The 17,568-nt window shown below is 45.5% G+C and overlaps 1 protein-coding gene across 1 annotated transcript in view; it reads left to right on the forward strand.

Annotated features, from left to right (window-relative positions):
* Positions 1-17,568, forward strand: part of SMARCAL1 (SWI/SNF related, matrix associated, actin dependent regulator of chromatin, subfamily a like 1) — a 62,391-nt gene that overhangs the window by 1,057 nt on the left and 43,766 nt on the right. Inside the window, exon 2 of the mRNA XM_061369959.1 lies at positions 15,265-15,331. Coding sequence (XP_061225943.1) covers positions 15,265-15,331 — 67 coding nt within the window. The remainder of the gene's footprint in view (positions 1-15,264; positions 15,332-17,568) is intronic.

Raw genomic sequence — 17,568 nt, forward strand, 5'->3', positions numbered from 1 at the left:
GAAATTTCAGGGTCCTCAATTTGCTTTCTCTATAGGGTTTCCTCACACTCCTGTTGCAGCAGGATAAAACATATACCAATGCCCAGGCTGAGTTCTTTCTCTAGTTGGTCTTGTGTATGAGGCCTTCATTGGCAGTGATCAAGGAGCTACAGCTGATAGACAACCTGATGTCACCCAAAAATTGTGCTGGGGCCCAGAAAACCATTTGAAATTGTCTCTCTTAGAATAAGACGTGACATGCATAAACCACTGTGCCATGAACAGCAGAGGAATCTATATTGTTACCTAATTAAAAAGGGAGCAAAACTGATTATTTGCTACAGGAAAATGAAACCAGCACATGAAATTAATTTCCAGCAAATAAATTACACATTGGGATGCACTAAAGCTAATATATTCATCGCTGCAGCTTGCTATTTCTTAGAACAGCTGGGCAGATCTGCCAGTGTGGCTCTCTACAACATACCTAAGGCTTCTCAGAATTTCACATGTGTCTAATAGGGTCATTAGAGAAATAATAACATAAAGAGCATTCTAGGGACTTCCTGAACATGAGACAGGCTGGCTAGAGGCTGTTTCTGTAGCCATGCTTCAGGAGGCCTTTACATCCCCCATGCTTTTTATTGCCCACATATTCTTGTTTTGATGTCGCCAACACTTTTATTGCCCACATCTTCTTGTCTTGATGTTGCCAACACTTTTAGAATGGTTCCATCAATAACAGATTTGGAGAAAAATACATACTGTTGTCATTCTTTGCTTCTGTAAAGCATCTTTCATCCTTCCCTCTTGCCCATGACTGGCTTTACAGAAAGGATATTCTCAGGGTAGAGATGTTTGTAGTATATTCTGGTTTTTAATGTATGGGCTGTATGCCCAGAGAGTTGAATGGCTGATAAATGTGACAAAATAAATAAAACAAATAATAAATCAGAAGCGTTCCATATGCTTCCCAGAGGTGACTGGGTATTATTATTCCTCTTTAGGTAAATGGGACAGCAGCCAATGTTTTCACACTTGGATGATGTATTCAAGTACTTTGGTATGGATCAAGGTGCCTTGCTTGAAATGCTTGCACTGGAAAGAGCTGGAGCAAGACACTTTCGTGAGATCCCAGTGAGAGCAGGGGGCTGTCAGGAGGCCAATGCGGCCTTCCTAACTTTGCTCCATGGAAAGCAACGAGCAGCAGATAATGCTCAACAACACCTTGTCCTTCTGCAGAAAGGCCTATCTCCTAGGAGTTTGGTATGCTGTGTCTCTTGAGCTCACTAATAGTCATGAGGTTAACACAGGGAGGAAACATACTGGGGGCATCAGCTCTGGCACACACTACCCCTACTCTCCTCAGGTACAAAAAGAGAGAAAAGAAAGGACAGATACATCAGCTGAGAGTGCAGAACTGTTCCTCTTGATTGGCTACATCTGATCTACGAACTAGTAAATCAGAAGGGGAGATGCCCAGGTATCTCAGCGCAGACCTGCATGCCTGACTGTTACAGATCCTGCATTGGGATGGATTCAACTGCCAGGTCAGTTTCACAGCAGATATTCTAACTCTAGTCTTACAGAGCTCTAGAATTATTGTTTATGTCCCTCCTCCTCACCTCTCTGTACAAGCCATCACTCAGTGCAGAGGAGGTGAAAAAAGGAAGAAAGGGTGGCTATTGCTGCAGTGATTCTTGATCTGCCTATGTGGTGTTCTGACAAAAAAATCATACCAGATTTTATTTTTTTAATAAAAATTTAAAAAATGGTAGAGATGGTGAGAAGGCAAATGGAACCATGAAAGCTCTGCATGGACTGCAGCTGAACAGCTTAAACAAAGCGTATCAGCCATTGTGCACAAGTATGTAAGAGACAGACAATATAAATGCTGATATGGACAGCCAGGATCATAGAGCCAGAAAGCTGCAAAGAAACATGTCTTTTTGTTGTCCACCTGTAAGGAAGTAAACAGTTACCTAAACCCATTTTTAAGCCCACCTGCTCAGTCAATAGCTGCACTGCGCCTCCTGCTCCACTTACAGGTCCTTAATGGTGCAGAGAAGCTCTGATTGCTATGGCATGGGCCCCATCCCTCTGACAAACCATTACTTTAAATCTAATCCATCACAGGTTCCTACTGCTCTCTTAGTGATGGGGAGCTGCTCATCAGCTGAGTACCCTCTGATTGCTTGTCAGCCAGACTTCCTGGTTCTTTTTCCCGGATGGAGATATTAAATAAATCTCAAGTGATGTAATTACCATAACTCAGTTGACAAAGCTTGTGGGCACACACAGCTGGGGGCTGGAAAGAGCTCTGTCACATTTTCTTTGGTCTTTCTTTCTGGGCAGTTGCAAATATGCTGATGCAAAGCATGCTGCTGCTGGGAAGCCTGTGGGGTTTATGCATCCTCCAGGCATCCAGAAATAATCCATATATTGATTGGAATGATCATCTCAAAGGAGATCAGAAATAACTTCTGGAGTGCTGTGCCTTAGTATATCTGCTGCCTTGGGCTGGAACAAAAAGCATAATACTCTTCACACAGGGAGTCCCTGTGCTATTGCTTTCTCCCCAAGCAGGGACTGAACTTCCACTGACTATCATTCTGTAAGGATCATGGGCTGCCTCTTATTTGATACAGAGAAAATGTTTTATTTTTCTCCATGGCAGCTTGCTTTCCGCTAAGAGGAAAGAAGAAATTCTTTCTTGAAAAATCAGGCATGTCCTACAACAGGCACCCAAGCAGGGAAGTACAACTGCATTGACTTTGGTATAGTAAGAAATCCAGGTCTTTGTTTTATTGAGCTTTCTCTACAAGCAGTCTTGAGGCCAGTCAATGTGCAGAAGTATGTGAGACAGCTGATGCAATTGCTGATGAGGACAGCCCCCACCTTTCCTCCTTTAGGAGCTGGATTTCAAATTCAAACTTGAAAAGCCGCAGCACTTCTCTTCAGGACTAGACAACCCTAAACATAGAGCTTTCCTGGTAACAAGTCCTACACTAACTCCTACAAAAGGAATTCCTTGTCCCCTTGGGTGACTAGTCAGAATTCTGACTTGAATAGAGCAGGTGCAATAGATGGTGCATTTCAGGATATCTTTAAAAGGCACTGAGCCAAATGTTGAGCGGTTTTAACTATCCAGGAATGCAGTAATCATCATGAAATACCAAACCTAAAAGGACCTGGAATTTAGACATTAAAAAAAGAGAAAGTATATAATCACAGGTCCCTTGGATATTTCTAGTACTCTCCTGAGTCAAGTCAAATTTGTTTCAAGTCTCTAACTGCATTCTCAGATGTATGTTATTTTAGCGACATGCAACAGTACTGAACTAGCTCTCTCTTGGCTGATGTGGGATTTAGAGAGAAAATAATGTTGTTAAACAAGACTATTAGGGGCTGATCCTGAGAGATATGCCATGCTCCCCAAATCAAGGTGAACTGAGAGGATATAGCATGTCACCAGGCATTTGCTTAGTGACTAGCATTCATAATAAAACACAGAAACACTGAGGATATTCCCCTTAGGACCATCATGATTATATTGTGGCACAACACTGCCATACTCAGCTTAAGAAAACAGAAGCAACTTTGTATGTCTGTCCTCAGGATGACCCATTTGTGGCACAAAGGGGTCATGTGTGGTGACACCATGCCAGGATGTCCAGGACATGAACCTTGTGAATTCTGTGCTTAAGATACAACTCTGCTTCAGTATACTAAACATCTTGAACATCTGAGACTTGCTTTTCCAAATTCTTACAAATCTGTATCTTAGGATTTAACATCTTAGGCTGCCCACGTATCTTTCTCAGCTACAGCAGTTTTTTTCTGGATCAGCAGGAAAATATACAAATACTGCATGAATACAACGCAGGCAGTGAAGTCACGTATGAGCCTGATAATCTTATTAGTTTCATCAGTAGTAGATGAGTTTCCATGTTGGCAGAGGCCAAAGTCCAGATATGAGAAGGCCATTTTAGGTGTCTCTGAAGTGATCCTCATTGAATATAGTGGGTCTTGAGAAGGGAGGGGACACTGGAGACCAGAGAAGGGCACATAGTAAAGAATTACTCTGCTCTCTGAGACCCCACCCAGAGTACTGCATTCAGCTCTGAGGCCCCCAACATGAGAAGGATGTGGATCTGTTAAAGCAAGTCCAGAGGAGGGCCACAAAGAATATCAGGGGGCTAGAGCATCTCTCCTACAAAGACAGGCTGAGAGAGTTCAGCTTTTCAGGCTGGAGCAGAGAAGGCTTCAGAGAGGCATTACAGCAGCCTTCCAGTGCCTAGAGAGGGCTTACAAGAAATCTGGAGAGGGACTTCTACAAGGGTATGTAGTGATAGGACAAGGGGGAGTGGCTTTAAGCTGTAAGAGGGTAGATTTAGATATTAGGAAGAAATTCTTTACTGTGAGGGTGGTGAGGCCCTGGCACAGGTTGCCCAGAGAAGCTGAGGCTGCTCCATCCCTGGCAGTGTTCAAGGCCAGGCTCGATGAAGCTTTGAGCAACCTGGTCTAGTAGAAGTTGTCCCTGCCTGTGGCAGGGGGTTGGAACTAGGTGATCTTTAAGGTTCCTTCCAACCCAAACCATTCTTATGTTTCTATGAACATTGTAGGAGGACATTCTAGTTTTTCCCTTTGATGAAGAAGCACCCTCCACATGCACCACCTCCACATCATTTTCACATCAGGACCAATTAGTTTCCAGATGGGCCTGGAAATGTCAGGTACAAAACACAGGGCTAACCCTCAGCCCGTAAAGATACTGTGTTGCCCCTGTCTCCCTTGCCCTGAATATGCTCCAATGCACATCAGAAATAGAGGAAAGCTCATGACTGTTGCTAAAAAGTGCACAAAGATCTCACTGGCAGGTAACACTCTCCTTGGTGACTTCTCCCTGTGCCTCTGCACAAAGAAGTGCAGTGTCTGTCAATGAAAGAACAGAGGGCTCCATCAGGCGGAGTTAAGACAGATAGGAGAGTAAGTATGGATTTAAAGGCAAGGCTGTCAGAGATGGAGTACTGCCAGCAACGAAAGTAGCAAGAAATGGAAGTGCAATGAGTGGGAAAAGTTAATGGATTTACACAAGTGGAAACAGGAGTTAATTTTTGACAGCTGGACTTCTAAGGAGGGTCCTCCAACAGTACCTCAGAATGGAATCCTTGTTCTGAAAGGGCAGTCTTGGCCTTGCATGTGGTCCAGACACAGCATTTGAAAGGGAGACTGACCATTGCATTGACACTCTCCCAGGGACTCAGGAGCATGAGAACTGAGGGACTGTTAAGCCCAAATAATGGCCTAGATCTACTGCTTTCTAACACACGTTATGTTAATTAAAGGGAGATTTCAAAACCCTATGTTTTCTTGCCAAGAAAGCCGATTTAGAAATGTATGTAATTAAAGTGGTTTGTAATTACATTTTATGGTGGGGGGAGCATTTTAGGGATGGGTGCTGTCAGGTGATGAATACCTCCATGAAGATGCTGGGTTTCCCATTAGGCTGAACCCTCACAGCTGATGAGCTGAAATCTCCTCTAGTCCTTGGGGTCATGCAGCTCTAAATGATCATGTCCCACTAGACTGAAGTATTGCGTCTCACAGCCCCCCAGAAGGAAACCTGCAAAAGCACTTGCTTCATAGGCAGCAATTCCCTGCTGTTGAAGGGGCTTTTCCTTCCTAACAAGCTTTATCCTCCTCTGGTGGTGTTTTTTTAACCCACAGGTCAGATGAAGGTGGCTGTAGTGATAGACTGGCTCTAATACCAGCTCTTTCCATCTTAAAACTAATACATTTTTCTGGACCTTCCTCCTAGAAAAACGCTTGCTCTCATTCAAGAAAAGGGGGAAAACACAAGACATTAACCCTCAGAAACACTCCCCTCCCTTGCATCAACCTCAAAGCCACATCCCTGCCTTTATGAACTGCCCTCTAAGGGCATGAATAAACTCCTGGCCCTGAAAGCACTTAAGCTAGGTGGCAAGAGCTACAAGCCCTTCAATTTCCAAAGGGAAACCGAGGCACAGGCAGGAGAATGTCCTCATTCTAGTCAGCAGTGAAGCACTACATGGGGACCTATTTTACCTCATAGCAAAGCTCTCTTCTGAAAGTAATTTGCACATCCCTGGGTGATGTGCAAATAAGCACACACACAATATATATCTATTGTCTTCCCTCTCTTTACGACAGAATAATCACACAATCTTTGTTCCATGGAAGTTTGACTGCTGCTGTTTATTGCCCTCTGGAAACTGGATGACAACAGCCCACCGCTCCTCCACAGCAGCTCGCTGAGTTCCCCTGAGCAGAGAATTATGCTCATTGGAGGCAATAAACAGCAGGAATGGTAGAGTGACTAAGCACCGAAGTTCCTGTATTTCTGTAGAAAATATCAGTGAGAAGGAGGAAAGGATGCCCTGGAGGATAAATAGTGCCTTAGGAAAAAGTTTCCAGCATGTTCTAAAAAGGAAGGCTTCCATGCATAAGACACAGGCTAAATTTGAGTCTCATCCCACCACTGAAGCTGTCTGTGGTCCTGAGTAACGCTTCCATGCCAGACATGGATGCCAGGAGAGCCAGCAACGTGGTGTCCCAGATCATCCCCACCTACCCCATGAGGAACAGTGATGGGCATTCAAGCTTGCCATGGTTCCACCAGAGAAGCTGGTGGCTGTAGTTTCTCCTGCTTCCAACTATCACCCAACCCCATCACGGTGGCAATGTCACGGGTCTCTTCCAAGGCTCCCTGCACCCACGAGGGTACATAGGTCAAATGAGCTTAGCCCAGTGTACATCCAGCTTTTTTCACCTGCAGGTCATGGTGTTGTGGTACCATGGTAACTCTGGGAATGGGCCCGTGTCTGATGAGACCCATAGCAAAATCATAAGCTGACAGGACTGCAGCAGTCTACATTATGTACAATATATACATTACGATGATGGGGAACTGCTGCTGACACATGCTAAACAAAGCCCATGGCTTGGAGATGTCATCATCCAAGCAAAAGGCAGTGCAGGCAGGCAGATAATCTCTTCCTTGGGGTGCTGTTTGTCCAATTACATGGTGGCACCACACCAAGCGAAGTGTTTCCTCCGGGCACACCAGCTTACTGAAAAATTGGGAATTCGCAGGAAAATTGGCCCAGAGTACCCTGAGATACATCCTCCTCCTGCCCTGCCCAATGTGGTTTGGGTGTGCGATATAAGGACAGCTTGCATATGGAGAGAGCATGTCTTCTATCTGAAGCCATCATGTGTTGGGATTCTGCTGCTGAGCTCACCCGTGTCTGGTTTTGCTGCCCTGTGGGAAGCCCTCATTTAGGGCACATAAGGATCAAAACCATGAGGGATTTCAGCACAGGAAACCGCACACCAGGCTTCTTTTTTTTATTGAGGCAGAGCTGCTCCGGCAGTGGCGTTGGCAATATGTGTTCCCACAAAGCTGCTGTCCCAATGTAATCCTGAAGTACACAGGAAAAAAAAATAATTAATCTCCTTTTGTTCTCTTCCCTGACCACCCCCTTCCTACATTTTTCTTTTTGATTAATTTTTATGTTCAGTGGTATAAATTTTGGAGGTCAGTGCCAAGTCCCTTGGTTGTGTGATCTTTACGTACCAGCAGACATATGCAGAGAGATGAGAGGAAACCAAGTGCAAACCAATCCATCCTACTGACACTTTTATTTATCTGTTTTCTTTTCCCATCTGCCACTGCTCAACTCCCTGTGTGTCTGTGAAAGAGGGATGGGGAGAACGGATGGGATACTGGTAGAGCTGCTGAAGATCTCTCTGTAGCTGTAGCTCTCTCCATTCCTTCCTACTCACCTGCTGTCCATCCCTCCTCTGGTCATCTCACATTGCCTCCAATCCTTTGCTCATGTTCTGCTTTGAGGCAAAAAAGAGACTAATGTATCAAATAAAAATAACACAGGGGGTTTTAGTGCTGATGCAAGATGCCAGCATGACAGTCAGGAAGCTGGAGCCATCTGCCAAGCCCAGACTCGACACCAGTGGCAAAGCTGCCCTGCTGCCAGGTGCATTAAGGGCTCCCAAGCAAGAAGCACCAGTGTCCACAGCTTGAGCTGAGCTTCATGGCTGAAAGCAGAGACAGATGCACAGTCTGTGTATCAGGCAGAGGGAGGGACTCTTAACACACACTGACTATTAATATTTCATGGCCCTGACATCCAGCAACCACACTGAGAGAAGAGACAAGAGTTTGTTCTAGGTTCACATTTAACCATGCCCTTCCCATTGAATGTGTAAGCCAAAGCTAATCACAGCACACAGTGGAGTTCTTTGCCCACTAGGCCTGAGTCAAGACCTTAATTTTTTTCATATAGTCTGTACCAGCTATAACAGCTACTACCCTACTCTTACCCAAGATGGTTCTGGACCATCAACTACAGACAAAACAAGGTCCAGTGGATGTTAAATCTCTCCTATATAATAATTATCATTTGGATAATCTCCATCCAGAGTATTTAACTTCTACAGCAATCCTGTTTTCTCTTTTAGGAACTAAGCCTTAAGAACTCATGACCCACCAGGTATTTGCAAAGTTGCATGCATTCAAAATGCACTTCTTTTATAGCAGTGATGTTATCACATATTGAGCTTGTTCCTGGAATGAGCATTGCTTAGGAGTTGTCAATACTTTAATCTGATTTAAACAAGCTGTTCTCTCTCTCTCCCTCTTCCCTCAAATAAGCCCTAATAAGTCCTCAACCTGGACAAATCCCACGTAGTGGGATCAGTAACTGGCAATATAACAGCTTTGTTGTTGAAATCGGGGATTTCAGCAGAGGCAGAGATAACTGAAAATGTTTCTCGTGTTTGTTTTTAATTCTGCTTTCAGGAAGCTTGTTGCCTGTTTGAAATATGACTGCCCTATAGGAATACGCTTTATTTATTGCATTACTGTGTGTCAATTAAGTAATGAATAAAAGTCTGGAAAATCTATTTTAAAAGTTGGTTGAATCCATGGGGAACATTAATACCGCATGGTGCCATGACCATGAATAAAACTTGACAGCATGTGCAAATTCAGAAGGACCTGTTGTGCTGCTAACAGATACCAGCTCAAGTTCAGGCACTGCATCAAATGATTTTAAAGACCTGGTCTTTAAGTTGTCTGTGGACTGGAAAATATTTGCAGGGCATAGGGGGGTTAGTCTTTGTCCTCCAGGACTCAGTTGTCACTTTACAATCATATGATGTATTAGACATCACTAGACATGAATGTCACTGCTTTTAGCCTCAAATTCCGTCAGCATGATACTGTTCTGTGATGCAGTCACAGTAGCATCTTGATTTGATTGGTGTATTGCTTCACAATTCACTCCAGGAGGGCTTAAGGCCCAGTTCTGCAAAGAGCTCTGCAAATGAGAAAATTCATGCCCACAACTGTTAACAGACCTGAGCCCCTGACAACCAGCAAGCAGTGTTCCCACAGCACGGGAGAGCACCACCTACCCTAGCAAAACTGTACGGAAATGGTGGCTATTTCCAAACTTTACTTGATCTCATGGGCAATGCTTGATTTCTCGGTGTTACAGTGAATCCAGATGGACAACAGGGAAAGAATCAAGGGACTTGCTGAAACCCAGCTGCTGCTTCTGAGCTTGGATTTTCCAGGTCAATACATTTCAAAAATTTTTCCACCAACAGAGAGAAGGGAAAACCTCACACTTCTACATTCAGCCTTAAATCTAGCTCCTGCAAGATAATTTTAAAAGGAATTTGTTGCTTGTTAAAAGAGAAGACCCACTCCAAACCCATACGACTACACTGTCTTTTGATTCAAGACTGCCCCATAGCAATGAGCAGACCTTCATTACTATCCCTCTACACAGTGTTATTGAGGGTCTCAGTAGCAAAGGTGGGGGTTGTAGCACAGACATCTGTTTTCTAGGATCTGAATCAAGAATCATAAACTCATTTCACTTACACCAGTGAACAGCTGTCAGAGAAACAGCTTTCAGCCCTCATCAACCTAAACTAAACGCAGGCCAAAAAGTTACTGGCAGAAGGCTCCAAATTCATCAACAACTTCTGAAGCATTTTTGTCCTCAGCAGCAGCAGCATAATCTCAGATTAATACATTAAATCACGAATCCAGAAAATTACTATATCAGCAAGTATATATATTTGTATACATGCAAATATATATACATGTATAAACTCAACCTGTGTGCTGTCTGTGTATGTGTACACCCTTGCATGACATGAGATCTAATCAGACAACTCTTGCGCTTTTCTCCTTTCCTAATACAAAAGCTATGAAGCAACCACTGAATCTGAAAGATGGAAAATACCAGAGACCACCAGGATTAACTGTTGTTACATTTTATGATCAGCAAGTGAAATATATTGCCTCAAGATACCACCCAGGATCAAAATGTGCATTTTATCATGGCCAGCCATGTGGCAATCCCATGTTCTATCACCTAAAGCATGGATCTAATCCATGGTACAGACAAAAGAAATGATTCAGCGGACAATCATGCTGAATGGGATTAATAGTTCCTTTATTCTTGTATAATGAAGCTAAATCACATCATCTTTTACTGTGGTAACTTTTGTGTTTTGTAATGCTTTTTACTGGACAGAAATATTCCAAACAATGCTAGTTTCTTGAGTACCAGAAGTTACAACTGATCTTAGACAAACTTTTACACCTACCAAACTATTACATGAGCAAACTTTCTGTAGATCCTTCATCAACCTTTCTCAGGGTGAGACATGGCCTGTCCTCACTATGTTACACAACTCTTTTCTCTTCTTTATTTTCAAATGCGAGCTTGTAATTGAATTTGGGCATACTCGACTACATGACAAACACTAAACCCACTGCTTGTTGTACAATGTACGCTGTCTACGTTTAAGTATAGTCCCAGTGCAGAAAGAACAACTCTTTATTCACCTGTAAAGAACCCTGCATGCCTGTGCCACCATAAGAATAAAAAATATTCATTGTACTACCAGTCCCTTGAGCCATTCATGCCACTTCCTTCTCCCTCACCACCCTATATTAAGCCTTTTAAAGATGAAAGGGGCTGCAAATCTTTCTAAATGCCAGAGGACCATTTTGCTAAAACATTGTCCATCTTAACATCGTGTCAGATTTCTGAATGAGAATGACTTCTTTGGGTGAGAAGAGGCATATAACTTATACTACTTCTCATTTCCTGAAGCACTGGAATTGTGCTGCTCCCTGATGTTATTTTATTAAGATGTGATTTGTCATCATATTGCTGAAAACAAGATAAAATGCAGGCTAATTAAATTCCTTATTTAACTTGACGAGCATCTGCTTTATGTAGCCACATTCTTTTAAATGGAACCTTCGTAGCTGTTTCTTAGGATCGGGTTATCAATTTTTACTGTGATCAAAATGAGAAAATGCCCCCCCTCCCAATAAAGGCATGTGCATTCTCATTGCCTATGACCCTTGTTATTTATACTGAGAGATGGATAGCACTGCCCAGGCAGACTGCATCAGCACCTTGTGAGAATGCTGCCCAGACACTTCAAGAGCACTCCCTGTTGTTGAATAATTGCTATCCCATGGAGCCCAGTGGAAGTCACTGAGACAAGCTGGTAGCAAAATACTGAAGCTGACGGCAAGTGTTTTGTAGATCAGGCTGCTATACAAAGTATAACAAATAAATCACCTTGTGACTCCCCCCTTCTGTAGCAGATGAGACTCCCAACATAAAGGAAAATCATCTCTGTTGAAGGAGGCTCAACCAGCTTAAGCACACTCTTGAAGCGTGTGCTTAAGTATGCCATTTGCCAAGGCCAGATTCTAGCTCACTTTCCATTCACTGCATTCACAGAGGTTTCTAAGATGAGAGCAACCTTCTTGCATCATTGACTGAGTGATGACTGAGGCAGAACAGAGTCCTGTACTAAGTCCATGTTCCTAATTAAAGTAGTGGTCTTATGCTACTCCCAACTAAGTCACAAAAGACAATACAAACAGTTGTATCAGAACCCACTGTAAACTCAGAGCTTTTAGGAAAGTCTTGAGCATGCCACAGCTGTGGGTCTGCCTCTTGGAAGCCCCCTTGGCATAAGACTTTGCATCCCACAGAAGTCCACAGCTGCTCCACGAGCTCCTCTTGGTCTGGGGTATGCTTTGAGATCCTCCAAGGAGAGATGCTGCTCCTGTGCAAGGGCAAAGGACCATTAATATTACATTAGTGGTTAATTATTTAACATCAGTAACCTTTGATGCTCCTGCTTAAAGGACTTCTCCATATCTCTGGGTCTCTCATGCAACAGGAAGAGAAAAGGCAGAAAACTGTGGCTAGCTTTAATAAAGAGTATCTTAAAAGTTGGCTTCACATCAATACTAAAGCCATGGGATTAGCTGCTTATTCTGAGCTTGAAAACCAGGCCAGTAATTTAAACTCCAGAATAGAACTGGGAATGCAACTTTGCTTTAAACTGGTTTCCTATGGAAATAAAGCCTAGGCAGTTAATTTTCTGTGTGTACACAAGTCCTTCCTTCTAACTTTGCACCCTTCTGCCAGTTCAACCGTGTTTCACTAAGATAAGGTTTGTCCATCATGTGGAGCAAAAATACCACAGTTGTTTAAACCAGAGGGATGTGCTCTACCTTGATCTTAAGCATACTATAAGATATTGGAGAGTCCACATTGCTGATGCCCTCACCCTAGCTGGATCACAGCTCACACTGTATTAAATGCTGGTGACACAGAAGCTTTGGAAGCGCTGTCTGTACCTCAGTATATGATGTGGGTTTTTTCTATTTAAAATCTGCCAGGAAACTGACCCCTGCACCTGGGCTGCATCGCATAAGATCAAGAGTCAGTTTAGATTTTCAGCAGCCCGTGAGTGTGGCAGCGGCCTGGCAGCGAAGAGGAGGCCATGTGCTTTGCAGACCATTGCTCTGGACTGGAACTGTGGAGAGGAATCCAGCCAAGAAGGACAGAAGGCAAAAAAGAGACCCTGCAATCTGTTGTAGGGGTTGTACTATAAACAAGAGCAGGAGGGCTTCAGCATGCCAGGGAGGAACAAGCTGTGCAGATAAAAGAGGTTGCTTCAAAAGAGTGGAGGGTGACTAATTTTCCTTGCACTGGGTGGCCAAAGAGCAGGGAAAAAGAAGTGGTCTTCACTGAGCTGGCAGTCAGAGAAGGGGAGCAACCTTCTCATGCTGGAAAAGCTCAAAGAGAAGCCTCTGCAGATGCTCTTTCATCAGAGTTTCAAGGGCAGATGGATTCAGCAGACTCTGAATTTTGTCTTTGGTGCTACAAAGATGCTTGGAGAAAGGGCCTAATTCAGAGTTAACTTGCAGTACTAGCTGGGCTGTCAAATGGGCCAGCAGGTCCTCGACGTGCCATGATGGCAGAGGGAAAGTAGAAGTGAGTAACAGATGTCCAAGATATCCAGAAAGAATTGGCATGGGGTGGGGTGGTGATACGCAGATTCAGCATTCCTCCAAACCCAAGCACCCTCCAAGCCTTGGGCTCTGGTTGCCTATTAGCCATCTTAGATCCCACTGAGGACACCAAACCAGAGCAGAGGAAGCACAACACTTCAACCTACAGAGGACAGGTGCTGTAGAAAGCATTCCAGTCAGACCCTAGCAGCCTACAAGAAAGGCTTCCAGCCAGAAGTTCTGCCAGTCCAGGGTGTTCTCTCTGACTCTCCTGCCCCAAGTCCTCCTCTGAAGAGCTGACCTGCATGTCCCCAGTCCACCCACTGGATTGATTTTAGCTGGGAAGGAAGTGATAAGGCTCACTAGCATGGGATTAATTTATTTTGGAAGGTTCTACAAGGTCTCTATAGCTGATCAAAGGCTGGCACATTTGGGCACTGATAATGGTGTCTCTGAGCTCAGTGTGAACCATCAAAACCCTACAAGAAGCTGGGGCATCTGAGGACTACCAGCCTCGGCTGATTTCCAGTTGTCTGCTGGATGTCCTTGCTACGCACAGCAGCTCTACATGCTATTCAGCCCCAGCAGAGAGTGCAGGCTTGCCCTTCATCCAGGATGAAGGCAGTCAGCTCTGCCCATGTGGAGAACCACCAAGGTGTGTTGGCAGGGCAGAGGAATGGGGCAAACATATTCACTGTGACAGCAGTAGGACCTCCTAAGAACAGCTTAAAACCTCTCAGAGGACAATCCATAAGAATCCAGGATAGCTCTGGGGTCTTGGGTCACTCATATTTTGGATATTAGCTGCTGCTGACACAAGAGGCAGTTCTGTCCTCACCTGGGAGCCAGCCATCAGGACCAGATGCCCAGCCATTGAAAGGATGTTTACAGCATGATCCAAGTGATGGAGAGATCCTGTTATGAACAGCATTGGAACCCAAATTCCTTATTTTATTTTTTTTTCACCAATGGGAGCATTTCTTCAGAAGTGGGTGAACCATTTCCTCTGCAACAGAGCTGAGGTGCGCTAAACCTCCCAGTCTGCCCAGGATTTTACTGCATCTCTGCTCCCTGACCCACTACATGGAGAGTGAGTCCAAGCCACTGCTGGAAGGATGTTCTGACTGAAAGGACACCTGGAGTGCTACCAGCAAACTGCTCACAAACGGCCTCTCATTTTGCAGGTCTCTTCACTGCATGGCTGGGCTGTTCCTTGTGCCTTGCTGAAGTTGTGCCATTTGGAACAAATGTTCCAATGTCTGTCTGTGTGTCTGCCTAACTGTGCAACCCAAGAGCTCTCTGCAAATGATGCTCCCCTCTCTCATCATTTTCATAACTTGGGAACATTCCCTGATAGGGTCTTTTCTCTGCTTTTCCCAAATCTCCCCCTTCCCTCCTTCCTCCCCATCTCCACTCACCCACCCCCCCACCCCCACCCCCCCACCCCCGCCAAGATCTCCCAAAGCATAAGAAGCCATCACCAGAGACCTGGAACTGGATAGCTGCTGGGGGTACAAGGTGTCTGGAAATAGTTGTACAGTTATGTTCTGCATGTTCTCTCCCTCTCTCCCATATGTGACACTGGCATCTGGTTTAGCTTTGGGCAGTTAAAAGTGTGACAAGGAGGATTAAATAAGGTCTTTCATCCATTTCTCTTTCTGCTGCCTAGTCAGCTAAAGTCTACTGGCTTGCAGGGGAAGAAAGGGCAATGGCAGAGGATCTGAAGGGAGGTCATGGGATGAGCACCCCTTCCTAGCAAACCCCTTGAGCAGTGAGCTTGGATCTGGAAAAAGGTTCAACTTTTTTTCTTGAGAGAAGCTGGGGCAAAACCCTGGGCCTGAGCCTCTGCTCAGCCCCATGGTTTTTCTTAGAATTGGTGTGTTTGCCAGCACCAGTGTGCACATGGTGTGGTCATGTCTGTGGCTGTGTGATTCCCAGGTGAGTAACAGCACTCCCAGGGTTTTGCTGTGTGTCAAGCTGCACCCGTTGTTGCTGCCCGCCTTGTTTTTCTCAGGCTGATGAGCTCCTGACTAACGGCAGTCACTGCTGCTTAATCAGGAAGCAATTTAAGGATAACCTTTTCTAATTAACCATCAGAAAGAAGAGTGAATAAACTGTGAAACAGCCAGCTGCCATCGGTGTCCTCAGCCAAAGGGTCTGTCAGGGGGAGAAAATGCCATCTGGGGAAAGGGTGGCAGCTCCAGACCTGCACTGGGCAGGGAAGTGCATCAGAGATGGGAAGGGATTACGGTTCTCCCCAGGACTTCTCTACTTTCTCCTCAGGTACTGCTCTGGTCACGCACATGGGGATCATAATCATCTAGGAAGGGCAGCTTGATGTGTGTAATCAAGCCCCATATATAATTAAAACCCCGGGCGACTCTTTTATTCAGAACTTTTATGCAAATTATTAGTTAATTACCTTATTGTGAAGGTATTCATTGAACCAGGGAACAGCTCGCATAGGAAGGGACCTTGAAAGATAACCTGGTCCAGCCTTTTGTGGGAAAGGGAGCCTACATAAGCTATCTAGCACCCTGTCCAATTGTACCTTGTAAACCTCCAGTGATAAGGACACCACCATGTGCCTGGGGAGACCTTTCCAGTGATTTATTGTTTTCAATGTAAACAATTGCTTTCATATATCAAGATGAAACTTCTTCAAGTGTAACTTGTTGAGCAGCATGGGGCCCAGTATTGTCCTTTGAAGGACCCCACTTGTGACAGGCTGCCAGCCTTAGTAAAACCCATTGATCACTGCCTTCTGCATGTAGCCTGTAAGCCAATTTCCTACCCATCTCACAGACCACCCCTCTAGTCTTTATCTGGCCAGTTCATTCAGGAGGAGGCTGTGGGAAACAGGGCTGAACACTTTGTTGAAGTCCAGGTACCCAACATCCACTGCTCTCCCTATGTACATAGGAATGCTTTTTTGTTGAAGATGATTGGGTTAGTCTGGCATGATCTGCCAGGCTTTTCCTTGTCAGCTGCTTAATTTGGTTTGGGATCATTTCTAGGAAGAATTGCTCTAAGAGTTTCTCCTGTGTTTTTATCTGTCCTTTTTTGGGCCCTCCTTGTAGATAGCTCTGGCGTTTGCCCTCTTCTGGTCATGAAGGTCATCCCTTCATCTCCACCACTATTCAAAACATTATAGACAGTGGCCTTGCACAAATGTCAGCCACTGCTCTTAACACTCTGGGGTGGATTCTCTCCTCGCTACTCACGACAGGGTTTTCATCCTTTCTCATACATTACCACCATTTTTTATTCCCCATTCATAGTCACCCATTTAAAAGCCACGCACACTGGCATATCCGGCCCCCTACACCAGAAGCAGTGGGTGAGAAAGTGCAGCCCTAGCCGTACAGCACAGGGTGCTGTCTGGGCCAGTCTCAGCCCGTGGCCAACAACACGGCCCCTGCACACAGCGTGTGTGCTTGAGCTGAACCTCGATGAGTGTGGCGAGTAGGCTCCCAGAGCCCCTAAGATGGCGTCGGGAGGGGAAGACTACATTTCCCAGCGGCCCCAGCGCCCCGCGCGTAGCTTCTTAGTTCCCGGTATGCCGCACTCTGCGGCTGCTTGGTGCCGCCGGGCGGGAGTGTGAGCTCTGCTGGGAGTTGTAGTGTGTGCGGCTGCGATCCTGGCCTCTGCCAGCCGGTGGGTGCGCGGGCTTTTGGTGGGGAAAAGCGGCCCGGCCGGGGCTGGCCCCAGCGAGGGCTGTAGTGGAGCTCCCGGGGGACAGGAGGGAGCAGGCGTGGACCTTGGCCTCAGTGTGGTGCGGTAGCGGCGGTGCTTGAGGATGGTGGGGGCCCCAGCCTGCGGGGCGGGACCCGGGCCTCAGTGCAGTTTTGGGTAGGGGAGCCGTGTGCCTGGGAAAGGAGAGGGGCAAGGGGTGAGCCTCACTTCCTATAGGGTTATGAGGAAAATAGGTTTCAGTGCTGCAAGGTGGGGAAGTCGCTTGGGGCACGGAGCAGGAAGTAGATGGAGGGAGTACAGCTCTCGGGAGAGGTGGTGGGAGCCAGGTCCTTGCTATTATCATAATGACTTTGGTCTGTGAGTGGCTGGTTCTCGAGGCAGCGGCTGATTCTGCACTTTGGGCTTCAGTATGTATTTGCTACACACATTGTGAGATGCCCACAAACTGGAAGGTGATCAGGAAAGATAGGGTTTTTCCC

This window comes from Neopsephotus bourkii, unplaced genomic scaffold (assembly GCF_033783945.1).
Source record: "Neopsephotus bourkii isolate Nb327-2 ecotype Australia unplaced genomic scaffold, CSIRO-AGI_Nbou_v1 NB_1526, whole genome shotgun sequence".
Classification (NCBI taxonomy): domain Eukaryota; kingdom Metazoa; phylum Chordata; class Aves; order Psittaciformes; family Psittacidae; genus Neopsephotus; species Neopsephotus bourkii.